The following is a 23,706-nucleotide window of genomic DNA, read 5'->3' as shown; positions in this document are numbered from 1 at the left end:
GAAATCTACTTTTTGAAAAGTGTTTGCTTTAGCCAGAGCTTTACTAATAGTCTCCATCAAGGTTAAAAAGACTGCCAGTGATATGCCAGTTATAAGTACGAATGAGTGCTAATGAAATGCAGATTGGAACAGATGGTCTGTGGAGTACAGCAAATGCCATGTTATCTGCCTGAAGTTGTTCCTGCTGGTGAGCAATGCCAAATTATGATGGAAAAGACAAGCATAATTTGCAGGAATGATATGCGTTGCTAAAAGTTCTGCTTTAAGGGAGAAACAAGTTCATCATCATAATACTAATTTCTTAGAACTGCTTGTATAATTCACATTTTCTGCAATTCTGCACGGATGGAATTTTGCATATGTTACCTGATGCAGAATTTGAGTAACTTTTCATATTGTATTCCCTTCCCCAGCAGTCTCTTTTGGGCCTAAAATAATGCAGACTCCTACAGTGCCTTGTACTAAGCATTTATTGATAAGCAATTCTTACCACAAGTGAGGGCAAGAGATGGATGAGTCTCTCATCAAATATATCACAGAGGAACAACATATTAAAAGTATATTTAATGAATAACACTGAAGTGACTGTAGCAAGGTTATCACCAACATGAGGTGGACAACAGGTGCAGACAAAATCACAATTTATAAAAAAATTGACCTGGATTGTCTTGTCTCGAAGCACTGTAAAATGCCATCCTCATAGCATCATCAAGAGATGGAAGTGGAATTATTATTATTATTATTATTATTATTATTATTATTATTATTTTAGATTTATCTCTGCCCATCTCCCCTAATGGGGGACTCTGGGCAGCTCACATAGTACAACATTCTAACATTTTACAACTTAAACATTTTACAACATTTATCTTAACTATCTAACATTTTACAACCTATTCTATATGGCCAGCAGCGGTTGCAAGGGGGTCGGCACATCCAAATACAAGATACATAGTAATACAATACATATGTAATACATAGTAATAGGAATACAAGAGACATAGTACTTTATTTGATTGCTTACATCTCTAGGACTTACTTCCTTGATTGCCTACATCTGTAGGACATAATTCTTTATCATTTCCCGCAACATCATTTCTTGCTTAGCGTCTTGCTTGTACCAATGGAGGCGAATATGTGTAGCTCAGGGTTGAACTGTGGAGTCCTTGGGGTTCTCTGAACTTGTTTCTTTTCCTGCCAACCTTTCATTACCCAGCTAGGTAATATCTTCAGTGCTGGAATGGGATGGGGTTTGCTCTCTGTTTATATACTCTTGCATGCCCTGCCAGTGTTGGTGGGGGTGTGGGTTTTGTTTTGTTCCCCTGGTAGCTCCTTGATTAGGGTAATGTTTGCTGCTTGAAACATTTGCAGGAAAAGAACCAAGCTCAGAGAATCCCAAGGACTCCACTGTCTTGCTTGTATTGCCAAACAATGCCAAGTGTTCTACCACCACATCAACAGTATCCCAAAGGGATACATAAATAAATAAGAAACTGAAGACGTGCAGATGAGCTAAGTTTTTGGCTGCCCCCAATCATACTCCTAAATCTCAGAGAGGATGGCTCCTGCAAGATATCACAATCTTTCATCCAGCTGGACAGGTGAACAAAAGGTCCTTTACCTGAGTAATAGCTTTCTGGTGACCTCATGAAGCAGTAAACAGAGAAGACATGCCTCCTTCTTGCAAGCAAAGGCAAAAGTCTTTTGATTTGAGCTTGACTCCTGATGACTACTTGAGCACATCTCTGTATTTTCTGGGCAAACATAGTGGCTTGCTCTTGGCTTCTTCCAGGAATTTTTTTTTTACTCCAGTCTAGCCTACAGCCTTGGGATTTTCTAGCAGTTTCCCATTCAAGAATAAACTAAGTCTCCCCTTACCTATTTTATTTTTTCGAAATCAGAGTTAGCTAGCTCCTCCTCTAGGTGTCATGGAATAGTGGCCTGAAATCTTGTCCGCTGCCACTAATGATGTTGATTATAGATACATACTATATGTTGGTGTTCACGTAGGAAGCATGCTACTACTACTACTAATGATAATAATAAAAAGGTCTGACTTGATTCTCAATTTCATAGTAATTTAGTAATAGGGGATCTGCAAGCTGATCTCCCAACTTCGATAAAAAACACAGTTAGCCTTCCTTCCTAAGATGATATTGGTTAATGAAGAGAGTATTTAAGCTTTTATTGTCTACCAATACCATGACATAAGGTAGTAATGCTTACCAAGTCAATTATTATTTGGCTATTAGTTTAATTAGTTCCTGAGGGCCAGGGTGGGGAGGATGGTAACCGATGAGAAGCCAAATACCATGGAGTGTTTGTAGTTTCCACTGAACTGCGCACTAACTTCCAAAGCAATTGTGACTAATTATAGAATTAGGGTTTATATAAATTTTTAACGCATATTGAAAATGGATGTATGGTGTAAGCTTCTAAGCAGAATTCGTATTAGATAGCATTATGCATTAAACAAGCATGTTTTTTTTCAAATGTTCTCTATTGCTATGGCTTTGCAAGAAAATTCTAGGTCCTAATAGTGTGTACAGAATGCAAATAAAGACTGATTTTACCCCCTAGCATACATACCAGCTTCTGCAACATAAGCTGAAACTTTGCATATCTATATATATCTATATCTATGCACACATACACACACAGATATGGATTGTTTTCAGTTAATACTTAGCAGAAGGTGTACTTCTGTACTGTACTTACCACTGTACTTTGTCAGAACATTTTTATTGGGGGGACAAAATGTTAGTTCAGGAAGGTACTGTCAAAGTAGATGTTGAGGCTACAGCTCTGTTTGTGCTTAGCTGAAAATAAGTCTCTTCAAATTCAGCAGGATTTGAATAGACGTGCAAAGGACATTTGATTTTTTTTTCCAGTCTCAAAGCTGATAGACAGCTGATCATTGGCAGCATACATTATAGGACTGGTTTATTTTGACTGAAGTAATTACATTTAGCCCCAGCTATGGTCATAGTCCCCATAATATGGTTTTCCCCTTTGCAGTTCTGATGCAGCTGCCCTTGACCTTGAGATGGTTACACTCAAATCCTTCCTTCTCTGGTGCAAGAATATCCAGTGTGGTGTCCATGGGCACCACATTATTGTCCATCAGGCTTTTGGCCCCACCAGACTTTATTTGTTAGATAAAGATTCTTGATTCTTTTAATTAAAACAAAATTAAAATCATAAACCAACATACTAAAGAACAAAGTATCAGCTTCCAGCACCGTCTTTAGTTACAGGAGGGTGATCTGGGTACCTCATAAGCCCCTAAGGAATTCTGTGGCTGAAGCCTAGTTCTATGCAAGGAAGTGTGTTACCTGTCCAGGAAAACAACGACGACAACTAGGCAGCTGGGGTGATAAAGAAAATCTAGGAAAGCAGGATAGAAAGCATAGTAAGAAGCAGCTTTACATCTTTGCTTTCTTTAAAAACTAAACGAATTCATTATACCATAACTTTCATGGAGTGGAATAGTCCACAGAATCTTAACACTGCATTTGTTAGTCTTTAAGGAATCACAAGATTGTTGTTTTTGTTACTACCAACTAACACAACTCTCCCTTTGGAAACCGTTGATTATTGTTTTAAATAGATGTTATAGCAACTGCTGTGTGTTAAACAAAAATGAATATAAAGGCAACTGAGTGATTTTCCTCTTTTTGATTTCATGCAGTGGCAGTTTTTTTCTCATTTAAAAAAAAAGGACAAACTATTTTTGTTCCTTTGAAGTTCTTTGGGAATTTTCCAGTTTGGGCCAACTCCTTAAAAGAATTCTGTAAAACATTTTGCACGTACGTCTGAAAAGAATCTTTTTTGCAGAATGATCTCAGAAGCCATACTATAATCTAAATAATCTGAAAATCAGCTTCCTAGGGCCATAGAACAGATCGGCAGCCTTGTGATTAAAAAAAAGAAGAAGAAGAAGAAGGCCCCAGAATAGTAGACAGTCTCTTGTGGTGTAAGTGGTCCTATCTGCTGCTCTATTTATCAAAAAGGAAAGGGAAGAAAAGGAGGAAAGCTTACTTTTCAACAGGTGGTAGTGGTTACATGAACGGATTAAAAAAATCTTTATTATTACAAGTCATTTCCTTAATTAAAGAAATCCTAATATATGAAAGGAGTAGAAGACTTCACAGCTTAGGTTTTTGTTGTCTGATGGGAGGCCTTTCTAAAAAAGCCTTGAGTTAGCATTTTGTAGGCATGCTTGAATATTTCCAGAGCATCCTATGAGTGTTTATCTTTCATCAGTCTTGGGAATTAACTCCCACTGCACTTTAGATGGGATGATGATAAAGGTGGTTGTTTGGTCAAACTAGCAATAAGATGCGCTTTATCAAAAGCTTCAGGAGAGCTTTTAGAAACTGTTACCCCCCCCCCCAATTAACAAACCAGACATGGAGAGAGGAAGATTGTGTCTGTCTATATACACCAATGCATGTGTGTATGTGTACACTCACACACACATATACACACTGGAGGCTACTGATGCTAGGCTCCAAGGACAGATAAAAGTCACAAAGGATGGTCTTTTCAGTTGTTGCCTCTCATCATCCAGTTCTTTCAGTTTATCACACACAGTATTAATCAGAAGCCAAAGAAGCATAATAAATTATTCTCACCTTCAAACAATTTAACAGCAAGAAAGTGCTGAAGAAAAAAAGAAACTTTAAAATTATTTTAAAAGCATCTTAAAGCATAATAGCTTTGAAATCTTAGATATAAATTGGTAAAAGATTACATAATTACTTTCAGGCTGAATTCAATCTTTTTAGCAAAAGCCCTGCTCCTTCCCCCAGCATCTGTGCCTGTCCTCACCAAAGTCTTATTTCTTGGTCTGCATAGAGAATTGGTGCCTTATTTTTAGAGGAATTACTGCTCAGTGGAGCAAGACCCACCCTGAGAGGGAGATCAAGAGCATTGGAAACAACAGAGCTTCAAGAGGTTGGTAGAAGGTGGGAAGAGCTGGAATAGAGACTCCTGGTCTCTTTTCTACCTCAATGAACCATTAGAGATCCTGTGAAAAGTGCTGATAAATGTTTGCTGAAGTGCAGTGAGAATTGGCAGAGCTTAGAAGGTGGGTGGGAGGCCGCATGAGAAGCTTGATTGGCTAAATCCTGCCATGAAAGGCTCAGTCTGCTGTGGATGGACCAGGAGATTTTGAGGCATGCTAATGTCCCATTGGGGTAGCTGCATCACAACTGCATCCAAGGAAGGATTCCGGGGGGGGACAGGAGTCTCTTCACAGTGAAGCAGGGGTGGCACCCCAGGTGAGAAATGGGTTGCCTGAGGAAGTGAGAGCTAGGTGGGGGGAGAAGTTAGAGGAAGCATTTTTCTAGAACCAGTAAGAGTAGTTCTAGAGATTGCTTTCCCACCAGATGTCAATAAGAGAGATTACTTTTGAAGGTGAGTTGAAGGTGTATGGGAGGTGTTGATAAGGAAAGGCCACCTGAGGATATTACATACTGCTGGCCTCCCAAGCATGTGGGGGATTGTAGGTAGTCTTGAGAAGAGGTGGTGGATTGGTAGATGTGCTGGTGGGTGAATTCCACATAGATGGAGACCGTGAGCCAGTCCCGGTAGAGATTGATCAAGAGAGATACGATGGGGAGAGTACAGGCAATAATTTGATGCTGTCCTTATTTCTGACTCTGAAAGGATCCTGGTGGCCAGATCACTAATGACCTTAGCCTCAAGCTGCTAACAGTAAATACCATGTCTGCCTGTAATAAGATCGTGTTCATCCATGACTTGATAGTAAATGAATAGAAAGACTTAGTGTATATTACTGAAACCTGCTTGAGTGAGAGTGGTGATGTTCCTCTTTCAGAAATCTGCCCTCCCAGATTTCAAGTCCTCTGTTAGCAATTTTGATGCCAAAGCCAGGGTGGGGGTATTGATTTATAAAGACATCTTCCCTGTAATTGGCCAGGGGGTCTGCTGCTAAGATTCCAGGATATGAGTGCTTGAGTGTTAAATTGGGCAACCGAGACAAACTTGGGTACCAGGTGTCCTGTCGCCTGGTGGGATCCCTTGGTTGGGCTCTTGGATTTGATCTCAGTCTTGAATCCCCTCACCCTTTGGTGTGGGTGGCTTCGACCCCCATGCCTGGAACTGGGGGCTGGGGGCACAGCCCTGGATTTCAAGGCTTCCATGATGAACATGAATGACCAGATAATCTGGGATCCAACGTGCACAGGGAGTCGTGCTTTGCATCTTGTGTTTGTCCCAGTAGATGTTATGTGATCTGGATATTAAGAGCATCTCTTTTAGCCCTTTGCTAAGATCATTTCCTTGTCCAAATGAAACTGACAGTTACCTGGGATCTCTGTAGAGCAAACAGATAGAATAAAATGGTCTGCCCCACATGTCCACTTGTAATTCCTTATTAGTTAAATATTATCACTATGCTGAATCAGGTTCTTGAAATGCCATTAAATTTTAAAGTTGTTAATGTTTTGCTAAACTATAATAAACAAAATCTAGAATCTTTCAATGTTACACTGATATTTTAAAATGAATCTGGTGGCATATAGATCCAACAAATACATATAAATACATAACCAGCCAGCCACAGAGTAAAAAAAAAAAAAACATTAGACCTTCAGGTGGTTTCAGTTCATCATCCTTTTCTGGTAAACTTCTAAAGCACTGATTCCCAACTTTGGTGACATCCAGATGTCTGGACCAGCTACCATGGCTACTGCTGAAAAGTTTGGGAGTTGGTCCATACAACTGAAAGTTGTCAAGGTTGGGAAATTACCGCTCTCCACCTCTACGTCTATTGCTTTTTTAATTACAATAGTGTGTAGAAACATCAAACTCCGTTACCTTTCTTTGTAGGAAAAGAGCTCCAGTTCTTTGATAGTTCTCTTTGTTAGACTTGTTTGTTAATTTGTACTTAGAAGCTCAAGGTGGCATATAAAGTACTCCTCCATTTTTTCTCACAACAAAAACCATATTAGATTGGGCTGAGAGAATGATGCCCCAAAAGTAAGTTTCTATGGCTGAGGGAGGACTTGATCCTTAGTGTCCCAGATCTTAGAACAACACTTTATCTACTTTGTCTTGCTGATGCACACAACACCAACTCATGACATTTGCACAGCTGAAAGGGTGAGAGGTATAGCCTAGGTTTCTCAGTCTGGTGCCCTCAAATGTTTTGGATTATCGCTTTCATCATTACTTGGAGAATATACGGCCTATAATCCAAAATTTGGAGGAACTGGGTTAGGGAAGCATAGGGATTCATGTGAACTGACGAAAAGAGAAGTCATATATAAACTCATCCTTAAAGTTTTTGAATTGATTTAATCCAGAGTTTTTCAACTTTGGCAACTTTAAGATGTGTGGACTTCAACTCCCAGAATGTCCCAGCCAGAAATGCTAGGGATTCTGGGAGCTGAAGTCCACACTTCTTAAAGTTGCCAAGGTTGACAAACACTGATTTAGTCATTGCATTATTTCACCTAATATCTCAGAGCATTTTTATGAGGTTACAATAAAATAATCCTATTGGTCACTATAAAATGCTTATATGCATGGCATTAAATATGATTAAAATAAGTTATCATTGTAAATGTATAACCATGATATTTGTAGGATACACTTTTGTATTAGTGCAGAATGAATTGTATCAGCTGATTGTACTACCAAAAGAGTTCATCTAGTTCTTTTTCATAAGTAAACGGAACTGTTAAAAAGAAAGTTGGACAAAGAGATATGATAGCAAATTAAAGTAAATTAAAGGGTGATAGAATAAATTAATCTGTCAACTAGTCCTTTCCCTCTACAGGAAGTTAGGCTTATGGGGATACTGTTTTAAAGAAAAACTGGGAGGTAGGGGGAAGTTTGTATAAACAAAGGACTCTTTCAGTAAAAAAGAAAGGCTTACAAAATATTTTTGGTATAAGATTAGAGTAACTATTAGTTTCCATTTTGGGTCTCATGAGAAGCAAATTATTTTAATCAGTCCATTTTCTTTTTGGAGTGACAAAAGTTAATATAAATCAATTTGCTGTTAAATGCTGAGGTTTAGTAGATTATTGACTTTAATATCATTAAGTAAAGTAGAATTTGAATGATGGGACTTGCCAAAACCACATATCTAATCTGTATGATAATTAGTAATAGGTAGAATTAAATACTTATTGGATAGCATGCATTATCACTCTGTTTTGGGGCAATTAAAAGAATAAACAGAAATCCAAGATGCTTTTCTCTGCATGTAAAAAAAAAAAAAGCTTTACCTGCTGAATTCTTCCTGTTACTCTAGCTGTTCACCTTACCCCACCGAAAAAGTTGATAGCATGAATTATGAGTTCTAGGAAACACACAAAGTTATTGTGAGACATAATGAAAACAATTTGTCAGTGTGCTATTGCACCATGTTAGTAAAATTGGACTATTTGTTGCTTGTTTAACATAACTACTGTAGGACAAGTTGGATTACCCATTCTCATTTAGTTAAAAGAAAAGTTGGAGGCTTTGCATTAGAAACCAGTGCAAATGAGCAACTAAATAGGTCACAAATGCTTCCTTTCCTCCTGCATATCGAAATGTAAATATCAATACTGTATAGAGATTCTCTGGATTGCATCTTGAGAGGCCTAAAAATACATTTTTTCTCTAATAGCCAAAATCTTGTCTATTTCTGCGTACTTCTATAATTAGATGAAAACATTTCTGGAAAATATATGTTGCTGCTAATATTCTGCTTAAATGCAAAGCACAGATTTAATAGGACATTAAAATATTGCTTCATAGTAAAAGACAACATTGTGAACAGAGGCCATGAATGCACTTGTCAAATTACAGTACGCATCGTTGAAAATGTTGATTTGACAACCCAGACTAAAAATTTAATTTTTTAAAAACTAATCCCTTTAATTACAAAGAGTTGCATTTTCTTGGCTTGATACTATTGAGATTCTCAAGTCATCTAGTACAATAGTCCATTTTTTACTTTCTTTACTTTGCTATACTTTCTGTGGGAAATTATACTTTCTGTGGGAAATATACTTTGCTTCTTTCTGTGGGAAAAGCAGGAAGGCTTTCAGTATATTCTGTGAAAAGATTAGTTTCTTCAAACCCACTAAGAATTTCTCACTATATGAGAATAAAAGCCTTTTATATAGGACTCATCTCTGCTGTGAAGTTACCCAAAATGGTCAAGAGGCGCAGTTTGCCAAGCATTCCGTTGGTTCAGCTCTTGTCCTTGTGTTGAATGTGCAAGGAAGCCATGTTAAGTCAAGAATTCTTGGGTGAGGCAGATTGGAAAAGATGGTGTGTGCATTTACTGTGTTAAAAATGAAAGAATCAGGTGGTCTTTTCTACCTGAAAACAGTTTTTACAGGTAATTCACCTTTAAGACCCCAACAAGAATTATGTTTCTTTTGTTTATAAAATAACTAAATAGGACCATATAAATCACATATGGAACCATAGAACAATTGACTGGCAGAACAGTTGACTTCAGTACTGGTGAGGGGACAATGATGTTTTATCACACTTGAGGACAGCAGGCTAGCTTAGTTTGTTCAATGTAGTTGAGTAGATTGTGTGTTACACACAAGTCTGGAAGAAGGGAATGGCTGGGGGCTGGTGCTCTACTTTCATCTGCTCCCAATTTCCTTGCTTCGTTCTGTCTAATGGTCAGATTAGCCCTGTATATTGTAAGAATTTATTTTTTATTTCATTAACAATGTAAAGGAAAACTACAACAGTCTGTAATGGTGTTCATACATTGTACTAAGCCATAATATGATTTGTTTGGTTTTGACATAGCATTTTGTATGAGGCCAGCCTGCTCGTGGTTGATAAATCATTGTTTCATGGCTTATTACATGGATACGCTATTTTTTTTCATACTGAGCTCTGCATGTGAATCTTGTGGAATGTGTGGGGCTCATGTATGAGTAAGATGAATGATAAGTAGATGTGGTCAGAACAGAAAGTAAATAAAAACACAGAGACATATTTTCCATAACCTGCATTTGCAGGTTGTTCTTGTTCATTCATGACACAATGTGATGTATGAATTCAGCAAACTGAGGTTGAATTCAACAAACTGGAATTTTTAAAACCAAACCATTATGTGTGTAGGTGTCCATAAACACGAATCACAGAAAGCAACTCCATGTCTAACCTCTGCTGGTCTGCTTGAAAGGAGTGAAGAATCTCAACAACTCTACCTAAGGAAAAAAACATCATAGTACATTGGATCAGCATATGTTCCAGCTTCTTTGGAGAAAATAAATTAACTTTGGCATGCTCAATCATAATAATAAATAAAAAGTTACTTACAATTTCAAGGTCCTGCCAACAACCACAAAAATCAGTCGTTATGCTCTGAAGCTAAATTCCACAAATTGTGTATCTTTATGATAATTTGTCAGCACATTCCTGTTGGGAGCCTCAGGCTTAAACATTTTCTCTACTGGGTAGATTACTTGCAATCCAAAACACTATCCATCTACAGATAGGCAAATATATTCTAATCATATGATTAATAGATACTTGAAGAAGCTCGAGGCTCAGTTCTGACTCCTCTCTCTTAGATAACCTGTCTGACATGTCTGTAACTACAACTTCCAGAATTCCCAGCTAGTTTGGAATAATGTAGCACCTGGAAGAAAGAGGCCGAATGCATATGCTTGCTTAGCCCTCTTCCTGATGAGAGTTTTTTGTTTCTCAGGGCTGCACCAACTTTTTTGGAAGAGAAGTTCAGAGCTAAAACAGAAGAGCAAACAAAGTGGCTGGGACCAATACATTTGCCCCCTACGGTTTCTTTTGCTTATAAATGATATTAAGCATATTTTAGGAGTTACGGTACTGTTTTTAATGCATTTCTTGCTTGCAATGGTGGAAAAACACCTATTTTTGGCAACAGTGGTGGTGGATTCCCAGCAATTGCCCACCTTTGCTCTAGCAAAAGAAATTACTTCTGAGGACACAGAGACAACTATCTTCTTCCTCTTGTTCTACACCCCAATCAGTGCAGGATAAGATTCCAATTAATTCTGAAACCAGTTACAGAACTGGCATAGGAGTTCCTGCAACAGAATATTGCCACATATCAAGACATGAAGCAGAGAGCTCCATTTCTCTTCTCCCTCGGATGGCACAGTGAAAGGGCCCTTTCTGCAACAGAACACTATCTGCAGTTAGTCAAATAGTCAAGGCCAACCTCCAGAAATGAAGATGAGGTATAAAATGCCTGTTTTATTTCAGATAACTTTCAGAGAATTTACAGTCTGAAGAACTCCAGACTGACAAACACCCATTAGAAAACCCAACTCAACTGCAAGTGAGACTGCACGGTCACAATATCCCACACAGGTAAGCAAGAGGAGCTCATGGGGGTTGGTGGGGGGTGGGGAAGAAGCCCATTCCTTAAAATATGATTTCTAAACTTAGAAGACTCCCTTGGTTATAGAGGTTAATCATACATGCCCAAACCAAAAATGAACTACATTAGAACTTAGAATGATGTGTGAGCCAGGGTAATGTATCTCCTACTCACTTTATCCTAGTATGTGAGAAGCTTCTGCTTTTGTTAACATTCACCCCTCACTTTTTACTCAATAATTTGTACGTGTATCTGCTGTAATATGGGAAACATGGTGTGTATGCACTGTCCAGACGGGAGGGAATTCAGAGAAAATATGTCTCTGTTTTGAGAGTTGCAGAAAGATGCTCCATTTGTGTTCTTGCACACTTCAAGTCACCTTTCTGGAACTGAATCTGAAGCACTGCACAACCCTAATAGGCACAGTAGTTGGAAATATCAAGCATTCTGTTCTTCTAACTGAAAGACCCAATACTCATGAAGTCTTTCTTTTTTCCAGGATTAGAGCCAAGCCCCAAAATGAATAGTCACTAGAGACAGAATATCATTCCATATTTTCACACCAGAAGGGTGAGTATTGCCTCAATTATTGTACAGTCTTCTCGGCAACTGTACCCATATTAATCTCAGGGGAAGCCAGCAATAATAAAAAGGGGCTGGGACAGGAACAGAGTATTCTTCTTGAACATACATTTCCCAACCCCCATGAGCATTACCATGTTTGTTACAATTACTACTCATTAATTCTTACTACCCCCATGTCTGTCTTGTCTCTCCACAGGTAACCAGATAACCATTGAATACTCACGGGGAAAGGATGTTCCCCACCACCCTCACCTGTTCCATACATAACACAAGCCTACAAGAGAAGCAGCTTAGGGGACACCATAGCTGGGGCTGCTATCACTTTCCTGCTTGGGTCCCTGTGCCTCTCAGAAATACATGATCAATGAAAGGGGTGCAGGTGCTGTTCCACCCTGTGTGGCTATGCATTTGCTGCTCTGTACTCTGCTACGCCACTTACAGAGGCAAAGGAACCTTGCAGCTGTGTCCAGTTGCTGTAATGCCATCAATACTCACTTCAGTATTGAGACTGTTCAATAAAATCTGTGGCTGTGTCTATATGTTTCTATATGTTTTTGTGGGAGTGTGACAGAATTCTCTATCACCATATCTCACCTAAGTGTAACACAGGATTCATCTACTTTCCATTTCATTACTCTTTTACATCCAACCTCACTGTTATTCTCTTGTGTGAGTTTACTATTACAGCGTGGAGTTTTCCTTATTGTGTGACTCACCCTTTGGCATATATCACGTTTGTTTACTTACTGTGTTCATTGGTATGAAAAGTATTACATGGGATTCTTGTTATGTAGCAAGGTTTGCACCCTTTGAGGAGGTCTGTAAGATATTGCATGGAGCATCTATTCCACTAGACTATATTGTTGTGATTAAAATAGCCTAGTTCTGGTTGTTTCCTTTTCAAAAGTACTATTTAAAAAAGCCTGCATGAGACATGTCAGGGAGTTTGGATCCCCATCAAAGCAAGCAGTGAATCAACCCTTCAAGGTAGATGAGTTAGGAAATAGGAGTCATTAGGAAAGTACTTGAATGCAGTTAGGGTATTAGATCTTGAAAGCCTGCCAAAGCCCCTCTCTACTTCAGAGCCCCTTGTCCAATCAAGGTGGAGCTGTTTTGAATTTCTTTTTTACAATTTCTACTTTCCCAGGACTGAGATACCTTTTTCCTAATGGTTTCACATTCTGTCACATCATGGAACTTAAGCCTGCTTCCCACATCTGACCAGCCTCACAAGTTCACAGACGGCTATGATTGACCATATGTATTCATTATGTGTAGATGGAATCTTTTAAGAAATATGTCTTTAATTAGCCATTGGGACATCAGAGGGGGTTTATTAGAGTTCCATTTCAAGTCATTTCAAAGCATTGTACAAGAGATGTCAATTGTTGAAACATTATTGACTTTGAGAATAAGCATGGGGAAAATAGTGCTTTCCTTACAGTATTCTGGGAAATTCTTTACTTCCTTAGAACTTAGCAGAAATTCCTTATGGATTAATGATGGTGGACAATCTTCCCTGAAAGATATGTCGGCTCTGGTATGTTGGCTTGCAAGGGGGTCACTGTCTTGATTAGAGTTCCTAACTTGCATAGAATAATGTGAGCATGCTTGTGATAAAATTGGGCTTTGGTGGGACTTGTAGCAAACTGGCTAAAATAGGTCAAAACAAACTACTACTGCCCTTACTGTAGCTGAGAACATTTGTTTGTTTGTTTATAATTTAGATTTATAAGGACTCCCAACTCAGCACTGATTCTGTTGTATGTGGCACAGGTACAACTGAGGTTATAGGCTAGTATACACCTTCTCTTAAAAAGCATCATGTGAAAATCGTATCATTGACCATAATCATATGAGTGACCAAAGCCATAATGGATGGTGGCAGTCAGTATCTCTGGGCCTGACCATGGCATAAAGAAGATTGTGATTCAAAAAGTATAAGGAATAAATAGTAAAATGTATGAACTGACAAATGAAATGAATGAAAGAAAAATAGATACATACATACATATACATATACATATACATATACATATACATATACATATACATATACATATACATATACATATACATATATATGGAAATAGGAAGGATGTAACATGTCTGAGTAAAGATAGTTGGATCTATGCTCCAGTAGTTATGATGGAAAAACCAGATTAATCTTAGGAACAATTGTGCAATGTTCTAAATGAATGTGATCCAGGGGAAACATCATTCAATTTGGTGACATGAATGGATGAGTGGGAATGAAACAAAAGAGTACTGAAAAAGTGACTGGGCCATTTGGAACTCCAAGAATGAATGAGAATAATGATTGGTGAGCATCTACTAACAGAAAGGTATGTTTGTTTCAAATAGTTGGCTTAAAGCATAGGTTTTTTCATACGTGCTCATGGCAAAAGAGTGAACATAAATCTAAAAGTATTATTGATTTGATTGTTTATGATTGAATACTGAGAGAATTAGTGAAGGATACTGGCTGATGAGACATTTTGAATGTGGAGCAAACTTATATTTGGTAGTATCAAGAGTCGGTCTTGGAATAAAATGAACATGGAAGAAAAGAAACAAAAGTAGAATGATGTGGGAGTGCTTAGCAAATGATTCAGTGGGGAACAAGGAATAAGACAAGGACATGCAATGTCCTCTTGGTTTTTTAATGTATTTATTGATTATAAGTAATACATATGGTTATGGTAGAGGTGTGCTGGTTGTGGATATGAAAGTAACTGTATGCAGATGATGTGTGTTAGCTGACAATCTTACTTCCGGTTTACATTAGATAACTTACATGATGCAACAAGGAGCATGGAACTGAAAATTAAGTTTCAAAGGCCAAGGTAATTACCATGGAAAATGTAACAAATGACTTCACATCAGACATAACTGACTCAAAACTAGAAGTAGATGAATTTGTGTTCTTTGATAGAACGTTTACTAAAGATGAGGAAATGGATGGAGAAATTACAAAATGTACACATGCTAGTAGAAAGGTATTTGGTATATACACTGTATAGTCTCTTGTGGGGAACGGATATTTGTCAAAAGAAGCAAAAATGGCTATATATAAGATTGTGTTCTGTCCACTTCTTTATATAGAAGTGAGAGTTGGGTATATCAGGAGAAACATAAGCCGAACGAGGTGGGAATGGTGTAATTAAGAAATTATGCAGTAAAACAACCAGAGTGAGGCCCAAAAATGAATGGGTGGTGAGTGAATGTGGATTAAATACCAAAACAAGTGACCAATATATAGGAAATACATTGAAGTGGTTTAACCATGTAGAGAGAATGAATGAGGACTGAATTGCAAAATGGTATATGATGGAAGAATGATTGGATTGAGAGGAAGGAGGAGACCAAGAAAGTCATGGCTGGATGGAATTTATATAATCCTCAAAAAAAAAAAAAAAGTGGGAAGTTTAAAGAACAAGGGTAGTGTATGAAGCAATATATGGACATGATGTCCCAGTCCCTGGGAGTCAGACAGCATATATATTTAATAAATTTTTGATGATGATGATGTTGATGATGATGAAAAAGGATAGAAAGGTGGGGAGAAGTGTTATAAATGTCAATATAAAGTATATTTAGCTATGTTTTCTTATCTCATGCCTTTCATTTCTTTGGCTTACTCCCTTTCTGCACTCAGCATAATGTTGCTTACACCCCATCCCCAAAGAAGAATATAATGGGTACATTCGCAGGTATGAATGTAATCTGAATGTCTTTAGATATTACAACAATCCAACTTCTTTATCAGATGTGCTGGACTAACCCTCCCTTATCTCTTAGCCAGGATACCATTGGAATCATAGGAGCAGATTTGCAACAAATCAGTGGTTTAAGGAAAGCTGCATTAATTAATTAATTAGACTTATATGGCTGCCCACCTTATGAATTCTGGGCAGCTCACAGTAACAGTGATACGAACATAAAAAAACGATAAAAACCAACATCTAAAGGAACAACTCCCAGTGCCCTAAACCAGCACTTGCCAGTAGATAAAAAATCAGAATTACTGGGCTCCAGACTCAAGCTATCCTAACACCTGGGGAAAAGCCAGATTTTTAAGGCCTTCCAAAAGGCTAGAAGGGACAAAGATATATGCTTCTGATTCGCTGCATTTCCACTGCAAATAAAAAGCTCCAATTTTTTCAGCTAGGAAAAATGCATAAACTCCTGAAGTAGTGGGGGTTTTTTCCCCCTCCCATTAGGAAGATTTAGGAATGTGTAAAACATAGTTTGGCATAGCTCCTTTTCCAAGCTATTTCCATACAGACATGCATATAACTGTCTAACATGTGGTGCAGAACTGGCAATTTAAAACACTTAACACTTCATCATTACCTTTGCATCATTGCAGAATCTGAAGGGGCTCAGAGGGGCATATGACTAGCAGGAAGAATAAAACATACTTCACAAGCTGAAAACCACCACTCATAAAGTGACATCTTTCACTTTGATTTATTCATTTGTTCATGAGAGATTTCCCCAGTATGTCAAGGATGAATTGATGCAATAAGGTACAGTGTTATCTCTAAATCTCAGCTAGTCATTTTGAGACTCAAAATGTACAGCAAAGTACTTTATTTTGGTGGGAATCAAAGTACAGGACAAACTGTTGCCACCTCATCCATATAGATATTTACACATGCAAACCTCAAGTATTTTGAGGAAAAATATTTAGTTTTTTTCAGAAATGTATTTGGTCTTGACTTATCATGCAGTGAAGACCTACCCATCGTGACTGTATGAATGATTTTTGTTATTCTTTGAACAATGCATGGAAGGCCGTAAGTTTGTAGTATGTGACGGTTCTGGATAGGAAATAGTTGTTTTGTTTATTAGTTGGTGTGTTGTACTGACTCAGGTATAAAACAGATTTTAAATCAAAAGAAATGCTTAGTCCATTTAAATCAAAAGGGATGGATTGTGTATTGTTCTTTGCTCTTTTTCCATCTGAAATATGACACTGTAGAACCTGAATATTCTTTTCATTTAACAGGAAACCTATTAGCTATAATTGCTTTAAAAACCTAGATAATCCAGTTAAATTAAAATCTGAAGAAACATGACCACTGCTGGCTTTTTTTTTTTTACATGCATGAGTTAACTTCTGAGTTTTAAAAACGTTGAGCTAGGAATCAGGTGGGGGTGGATGAGATTTTGAGTTGCAGGGTCCTTCATTGGAAACAGGAAGTTTTTCTTTATGTTTGGGCACAATGATCTATTTATAATAAATGAGAAATAAAGAAACATCTCTTCATACCAGGCTGCCTGGATAATGCCTCTTGGGGATGGGAAGAAAACACAATAATAGCATCAGAGACAGGCTGAATGAGGATATAAATAGCTTTCTTCCAGACTGAAAGGCTGGATCCATCATTGAGCTGTGTACAGCTGCAGTGGTGTAGGTGGCCGGGTGGGTGGGTCAGAGCTGTTCCTATGGAGGATAATGGTAACCTGGTACGCAGAGGTCTTGTTTCTCACATTGCGTCATCCTGCCAGGCTTTTGTCTCTCGGCCTAAATGGCCACACTGTGCCAAGTGGAGGGCTGTAACCTCTCGGCAACTGGGGAGAAGGACGACTGATAAAACTGAGATCTGTATTCAGTTTTTAGGGGTTACACTTCGGGACACGATGTTCTGATCAACATCATGGATGTTATGTACTGGGATACTTCAGTATCCATAGAAAAGGGTTATGCAATTATTTTTACATCTCTCTCTTAAAAAACGAAACTTTAATGCAATGTCTTTTTGTTTAATGCAGATGCTTACCCATTCATTTACAAAATCTGAAAATGAATGGATGGCTAGTAACCCCGAACGAATTTGGATTTTTCAGTTTAATCCAATAGTAAAATAACTGGAATGATTCTGTTTAATTCAGCTTTGTCAGTTATTGTGCTGCATGTAACAGAACACTATGGTTGTAGGCTTTCTCTTCTCTTCCTTCAGCACAACCACCATGTGACACAGTCCGTGTCAGAGATTTTTCTTTAGTTTATCTGTGTTATTTTTGTATATTAACTGCAATCTTAGCATTCATCTTTAAACTAGGATGTTGTGCTCAAGCCTGGGGCCCTGGGTGCATGATGGAGCCTATTTCCTGGGTGTGCTGAGGGCTTTTTTATGATTCTCTGTGTTATATTTCTTGTTTTATTCTCTATTTGTATATATTTTATTTGTTTTAGTGTTGTGAGCCACCCAGAGTCATGTACTGAGATGGGCGGCTATATAAATAAATAAATAAATAAATAAATAAATAAATAAATAAATTTACAAAGTACATTTACTTCAATAAATTGTAGTTAAAATAAACTGAAGTTTAAACATAACTCTAATATGTTGTAAACTGAAAATGAAAGAGAAAATAGGCAGAGGAGGGATTAGGCATGCATCCAGTGTTTGTACATATACTGTAATTGTAAAATGCAGCTTACATTTTACATCTCAAATCTACCATTATTAACTTTATTTGATGGGATTGGAGGATTCTCATTACGGTACTATGGCTAAGGACCAGAAGCTGTCATTATTTTAAATATATTTTTGCTTATAAAAATCCAATTAAAATGTAGCTTGGGGAAAATTTCGTGCTGGAGATGTGAACATTTCACAAAGGAGGCACCAAGTGACATACTTTATTCTTCCTAGGGTAACCAACTTGAGTTTTATCTCCACTTTTGAGGCTATTCCAGTTGTGTTGAATAAGGCAACTAAATTACAGGATGCCCTACCCAAGAAAAGTTAGCAAGGTCTGCTCTTTGACCACTTTTGAATTTTGATTTATTCCCACAGGTTTAATTTTATGAATTAGAGCTTTTCATATTGTTGCAGGTTTGTTTGACTGTTTTTTGTTTTTTTTTAAATGCTGAATTTTCTTTTTTGTAGAGTATTTTAAGAGTTTTCTTAGAAAAGTACTGCTATAGAACTCATGAAGCACTCACAATCAGGCAAATTTACAATGAATTCATTGAGGTTTCCAAAATATGGTCTGATTCACCCATTATAGTAAGCTGTTTGTTTTTGTATTAGTGTGATATATGAACTCATTTATTACTGGTGAGCACATATGAACCAGGCATAGGGAGTTGTCCATGGTTAGAATCTCAGTGTAAATATATTGCTGGTTTATTTTAGGGTTCTTTTTTGGTAATACATTGTTTGGCTGATTTTTTTTCATGGTAAAGAATACAGAAAATAAGTCTTAAATATTCCTGTCCTTCCTGAGTGGAATTTCTTTTTAATAATATAGGAGTGTGATGTTACCTAGAAAGGTGCAGGCACAGAACAGATCCCATTTCATTGGCTTTATCCTTTCAGCTTCATTATCGCCAAGGATCCTCTCACTTTTCTTCCTTCCTCTCAATTCATTTAATCACTCAACCACAGACTTTCTTTCCTTCTGCTGGCCTGAACATTGCTTCCCTTTTCCTTATATATCCTTGCTTTTTTTTTTTTTTTTTTGGTTACTCTGATTTCTCACATTTTCACCTGATTTCTCTCCTCACTTCTGCCATTTATACTTCCCTTGTAAAAATATCTCCATGATGTCCCCTCATTCTAACCACTAGCTCATACTACGGAAACCACATCAAGCTGTTGATTTTCATCCAGAAGAATTTGATCAATGGAGGCTGTTTTTATTTTATCTTCCTTAGAGACATATATGTGCATGCACGGTTAACTATTTCTTGTTTCAAGATGAGCCTGGATATTCTCAGTATTCCAGGATTTTCCTCTGAGGGAGAATGTTTGGGCCCGGATCTGTTTTTCTCCCAATCTCTAGAGCAGTGTTTCTCAACCTTGGCAACTTTAAGATGTGTGGACTTCAACTCCCAGAATTCCCCATGCTGTCTGGGGAATGAAGAACATGAATATTGTATCAGTTACTTTCACCGAGAGGAACTACTTCATTTGAGAATTGATATAGGCATGCTATGCTATATTATGCTATATTATATTAAGATATAAACTTAGGTTCTGCTTTCTATTACACAGACTCTCTGACATCCAAATGGAAGACTAGTTCTGAACTGTAAGAAAGTTCAGTGACGCTGGCCAGAGGAAAAACAGAGATGATAAAGTGAATGCAAAAGATCATGAGGACAGATTAGTATTTATTTGTCACTTATTGCTCCATTCAGAAGAATGTGAAAGTCTAGAATTGTTTTAGCAAATTCTAGCAAGGCAAGTACAGTATATTTCTTCTGTGCTGCAGACAGTGGAATATGTCAGTCCAGCCTGAGAGAGTTTCCTTAAGTCGAGTTATGAATAATCACAATGGGTGGGGTTAACATGACAAACTATGCCGTGAGCAATGATTCATAACCATACTGGCCGCATTGATTAACATACTAAACCAAACCCCAAGAAATCACATTATCACAGCCATCCATTCCTAATCACCATGGCCAAAATGATGAAACTATGTTGTGATGTCACAGCACAAGCTCTTCACTTACACACCTCCATCATGAGATCATGTGCAAATCTATAAGGACAGAGTTTGCATTACAAGAAATGTTTTGCAACCTGGTCCCCCAGCAGACACCTACACACGTTACATAGCTTAGTGTGATGTATAAACCCAGCCACATTTTGATAAGTTAGTGACTCATAGCAACCTTTTGTAAAATGGGAATAATAACTATTACAGAATATTATTGTGCAAAAATAAACACAAATTAGAAATCTTTTTTCTTTATTTATAGCCAAAAGGCCCGAAAGCAAGTTGCAAATATAATCTAGACTTGACATTAAATAAAACAATTTAACAGATAAAATATTTAATAAATATTACATGATACGCTTAAAAGGATCCTGAAATTACAATGGCAACAGTCAGATTTTAACTATGGCTATAAAAACAAGGTTTTTAGTAACAAATCAATGAGTTGGGCTTTTAAGTGTTATCATGTAATATTTATTAAATGTTTTATCTGTTAAATTGTTTTCTATAATGTCAAGTCTAAATTATATTTGTAACTTGCTTTTGGGCCTTTCGGCTGTAAATAAATCTTTTTTTACAACTTAGAAATGCTATGTAAATGATAAATGGTGTTGGGAAACTCATAGAAAAGACAATATCTGCTAAACATTCTTTATTTAGTTTTTTAAAAAAGTCCACTTTTTGGCTTAACTAGCTTCCTGTAACATTTGGATAATTATCTCATATACTTTGTTGAGGTCTGTCATCCACCTTACCTTTCCTGATATGCACATTAAATCTTATTTAAATCAGACAAAATTCTAAAACCTACTTTTTGGTTGTTTTGTGATAAATACTCATGGTCATCAATATCAATTGCTAATAGCAGTTTTGTCCTTCACCAATCTGGAATTTCTTCTCTAAAACCTTTATATTCATTATTTTCTAATCTTTACTTGACTTCCCCATAGTTTGTTAGCAGAGGCACTGACTGAATTAGGTATTTTATCATTCAACAGGAGGGAACATTAAACTCTTCAGCTTGTAAAATAATAGAGAAGTGCAGCTTTGTAGGGCTACTTATATGAAATTCTTGCTCACCTGCTTGTGCTTCCTTTGTTTGTTCTCTGTGCCAGTGTTTCTCAACTTTGGCAACTTTAAGATGCGTGGACTTCAACTCCCAGAATGCCCCAGCCAGCATGCTGGCTGGGGAATTCTGGGAGTTGAAGTCCACGCATCTTAAAGTTGCCAAAGTTGAGAAACACTGCTCTGTGTTAAAGGTTGGTTTCTATACGATGCTAAGCCATAACATAATTGGATTGGTTTAGTATATTTTTGGAAGCCTTGTCACTGTGATCAGGAAATCACGATTTAGGCTGTGACGTGTAAGGACCTAACCAATTGTGCCAAACTAGCCACCGAGTTGGAAGTTTATTCTTGGCTACCTCTGTCAGACTGAAACCTCATTTTCGTTCCTGTGATTCTGGAAGCTTGATGGTATGAACCATTAATACGCCACAGCAGCTTTCCTCGACCTGGTGAACTGCTAGGCGAGGATGATGGACACTGCAGCCCAGCAGAACTGGAAGAGGAAAGCTGCGTCACCCTGCGGGCTTCGCTAAACGGATAGTCGCCGGCGATGTACAAGGACGCATCACCGCCCGGCCCTTACGGGAAGGTGCGTTTTAAAAGAATGTTTCGCCGATGGCCCCGGTTGAAAACGGCGGCCGGCTCGGCTCCTTTCCATCGGCCGGCCTGTCTGTCATCGGTTCTTCGGAGGACTTCGCCAGCAGCCTCCCTTTGTCTCCGGCGGGGTCGCAAGGAGGGCGGGAAGAATGCTAAGGGAGAAGCGACAGGATCTTGCCCCAGCTCCTTCCCCCCAGCGACCGCTTCTTAAGTCCCGGTCAACTTTCGTTGGCTTTTGCGGATACAGAGACGCGGACTTTGGGCTGAAAAGCCAGGACGAGGCGCCTGGAGCGCTTCTCTCCTCTTGCCCAGGCGCAGCGAGGAGAGAATGGCGGGGGAAAGGCAACGGGGTGAGAAAGGGAGAACTCCGCGGCTGCCCTGTAGTAGCACTAGCCAAGTCCCGGTCCTCAGGATGGGCTCGGCCCCTCCAGGCGCTTTGCACGCCTTCCACCCTCCTCTACGCTCCAGGGTGCCCGAAGGACTTCCCCACCCCTCTGTTCCGGTTGCTGCCATAGTGATGCGTGGAAGCAGATTAGCCTCCGATACCCAGGGGAGGGGAAAAGCCGCCGCCGCCGCCGCCGCCGCCGCCTCACCAGCAGCGAGAGAGCGAGGCGTGAGAACGCTTCTGCGGCCGCTGCCGCGTCTCCGCTTCCTCCTGCGCCCGCGTGGAAGCATTTAGGGGACCCCCCTCCCCCGGTGATGGTTTCTTCCCAGCCCGACGCGGATTTGGTGCTCAGCGCATGCAGACGTTCGTCCCCTTTTCCCAGGTAACTGGCTGGGAGCGGGGAGGACTCGCGATTAGGCTTCCCAGCTTTCTTTGTCGCTTGAGCGCCGCGGCGGTGGTGGCTGAATTACTTTTGCACTTCCTTCTGCACTTCGTACTTCTCGCTTTCTTTATTTCCTGGGACTCCTGAAAGGAGGGCCTGGGAGCCCAGCAGGTGCCTGGGTTCACAAGTTGTGGAAAAGTTGGAAGCAAAGAAAAAGTTGGAAAGATCAAGAGAGAGAGGGGGGAGACGTCATCCTTGGCTGGCCAGTGAGAAAATGATTAACTGAAATAGCAACTTTGGGTGCCCGTGGTTCCCTTGCAATGTTACTTTCCAGCGTATGGTCAAGCCTTTCCCTTCCAGTAGCAGTGTATTGTTATTTTAGAAGTATGTGCGTAAACCATGACTGCCTTCCATTATAGTGCCTCGTCCCATGCAGTAACTTTCTTCAACCTGATGCCCTAGACGTTTTGGACTACACAACCCCAGTCATCCCCAGACAACAAATGCCATGTGATTGAGATAATCCCGTATACTTAGAAGATACTCAAATGGGGAAAAATCTCTTTCTACCCTATCCTTTTTTCTTAACCTTGCCTTTTGATTGTTTTGGTCTTGTATGTGTCCACTCAGAAGTTCAGAAGTAAACATTAGTTCAGCAGGGCGTATTTGATGAGTTTAGGACGGTGGCTGTAAAAGCGGTTGTCGTGTTTACTCTGCTCCCTTTTTAAATTTTAAAACCACCTGTTAAAATTTTGAAATATAATCAAAGGAAGGCTGATGAAGGAGCATTTGAATCTGAAGCTCCTGAAAGTTATCTGAAAAATAGTTCCAGGACTCTTCAAAGCAGCCCCTTGTAAA

At 38.7% G+C, this 23,706-nt stretch overlaps 1 protein-coding gene across 3 annotated transcripts in view; it reads left to right on the top strand.

Annotated features, from left to right (window-relative positions):
* Positions 1-23,706, top strand: part of SPATA13 (spermatogenesis associated 13) — an 86,673-nt gene that overhangs the window by 6,956 nt on the left and 56,011 nt on the right. Inside the window, exon 1 of one of the 3 annotated variants that reach the window (XM_025177736.2) lies at positions 22,627-22,848. The exons of 1 other annotated variant lie outside the window; for it this stretch is intronic. In XM_025177736.2, the coding sequence (XP_025033504.2) occupies positions 22,822-22,848 (27 nt within the window). In that variant the 5' untranslated portion in view covers positions 22,627-22,821. Of the gene's footprint in view, positions 1-22,626; positions 22,849-23,706 lie in introns of those variants that run through there. One more of the 3 variants, XM_025177734.2, reaches the window with a different exon arrangement.

The sequence above is a fragment of the Python bivittatus genome, unplaced genomic scaffold (genome assembly GCF_059951505.1).
Source record: "Python bivittatus isolate LINGU-HERP-01145 unplaced genomic scaffold, Pbiv_v1 ctg000340_np1212, whole genome shotgun sequence".
Lineage (NCBI taxonomy): Eukaryota > Metazoa > Chordata > Lepidosauria > Squamata > Pythonidae > Python > Python bivittatus.
The sequence above is the reverse complement of the archived record's forward strand: the minus strand, read 5'-3'. Positions and strand labels throughout refer to the sequence as shown.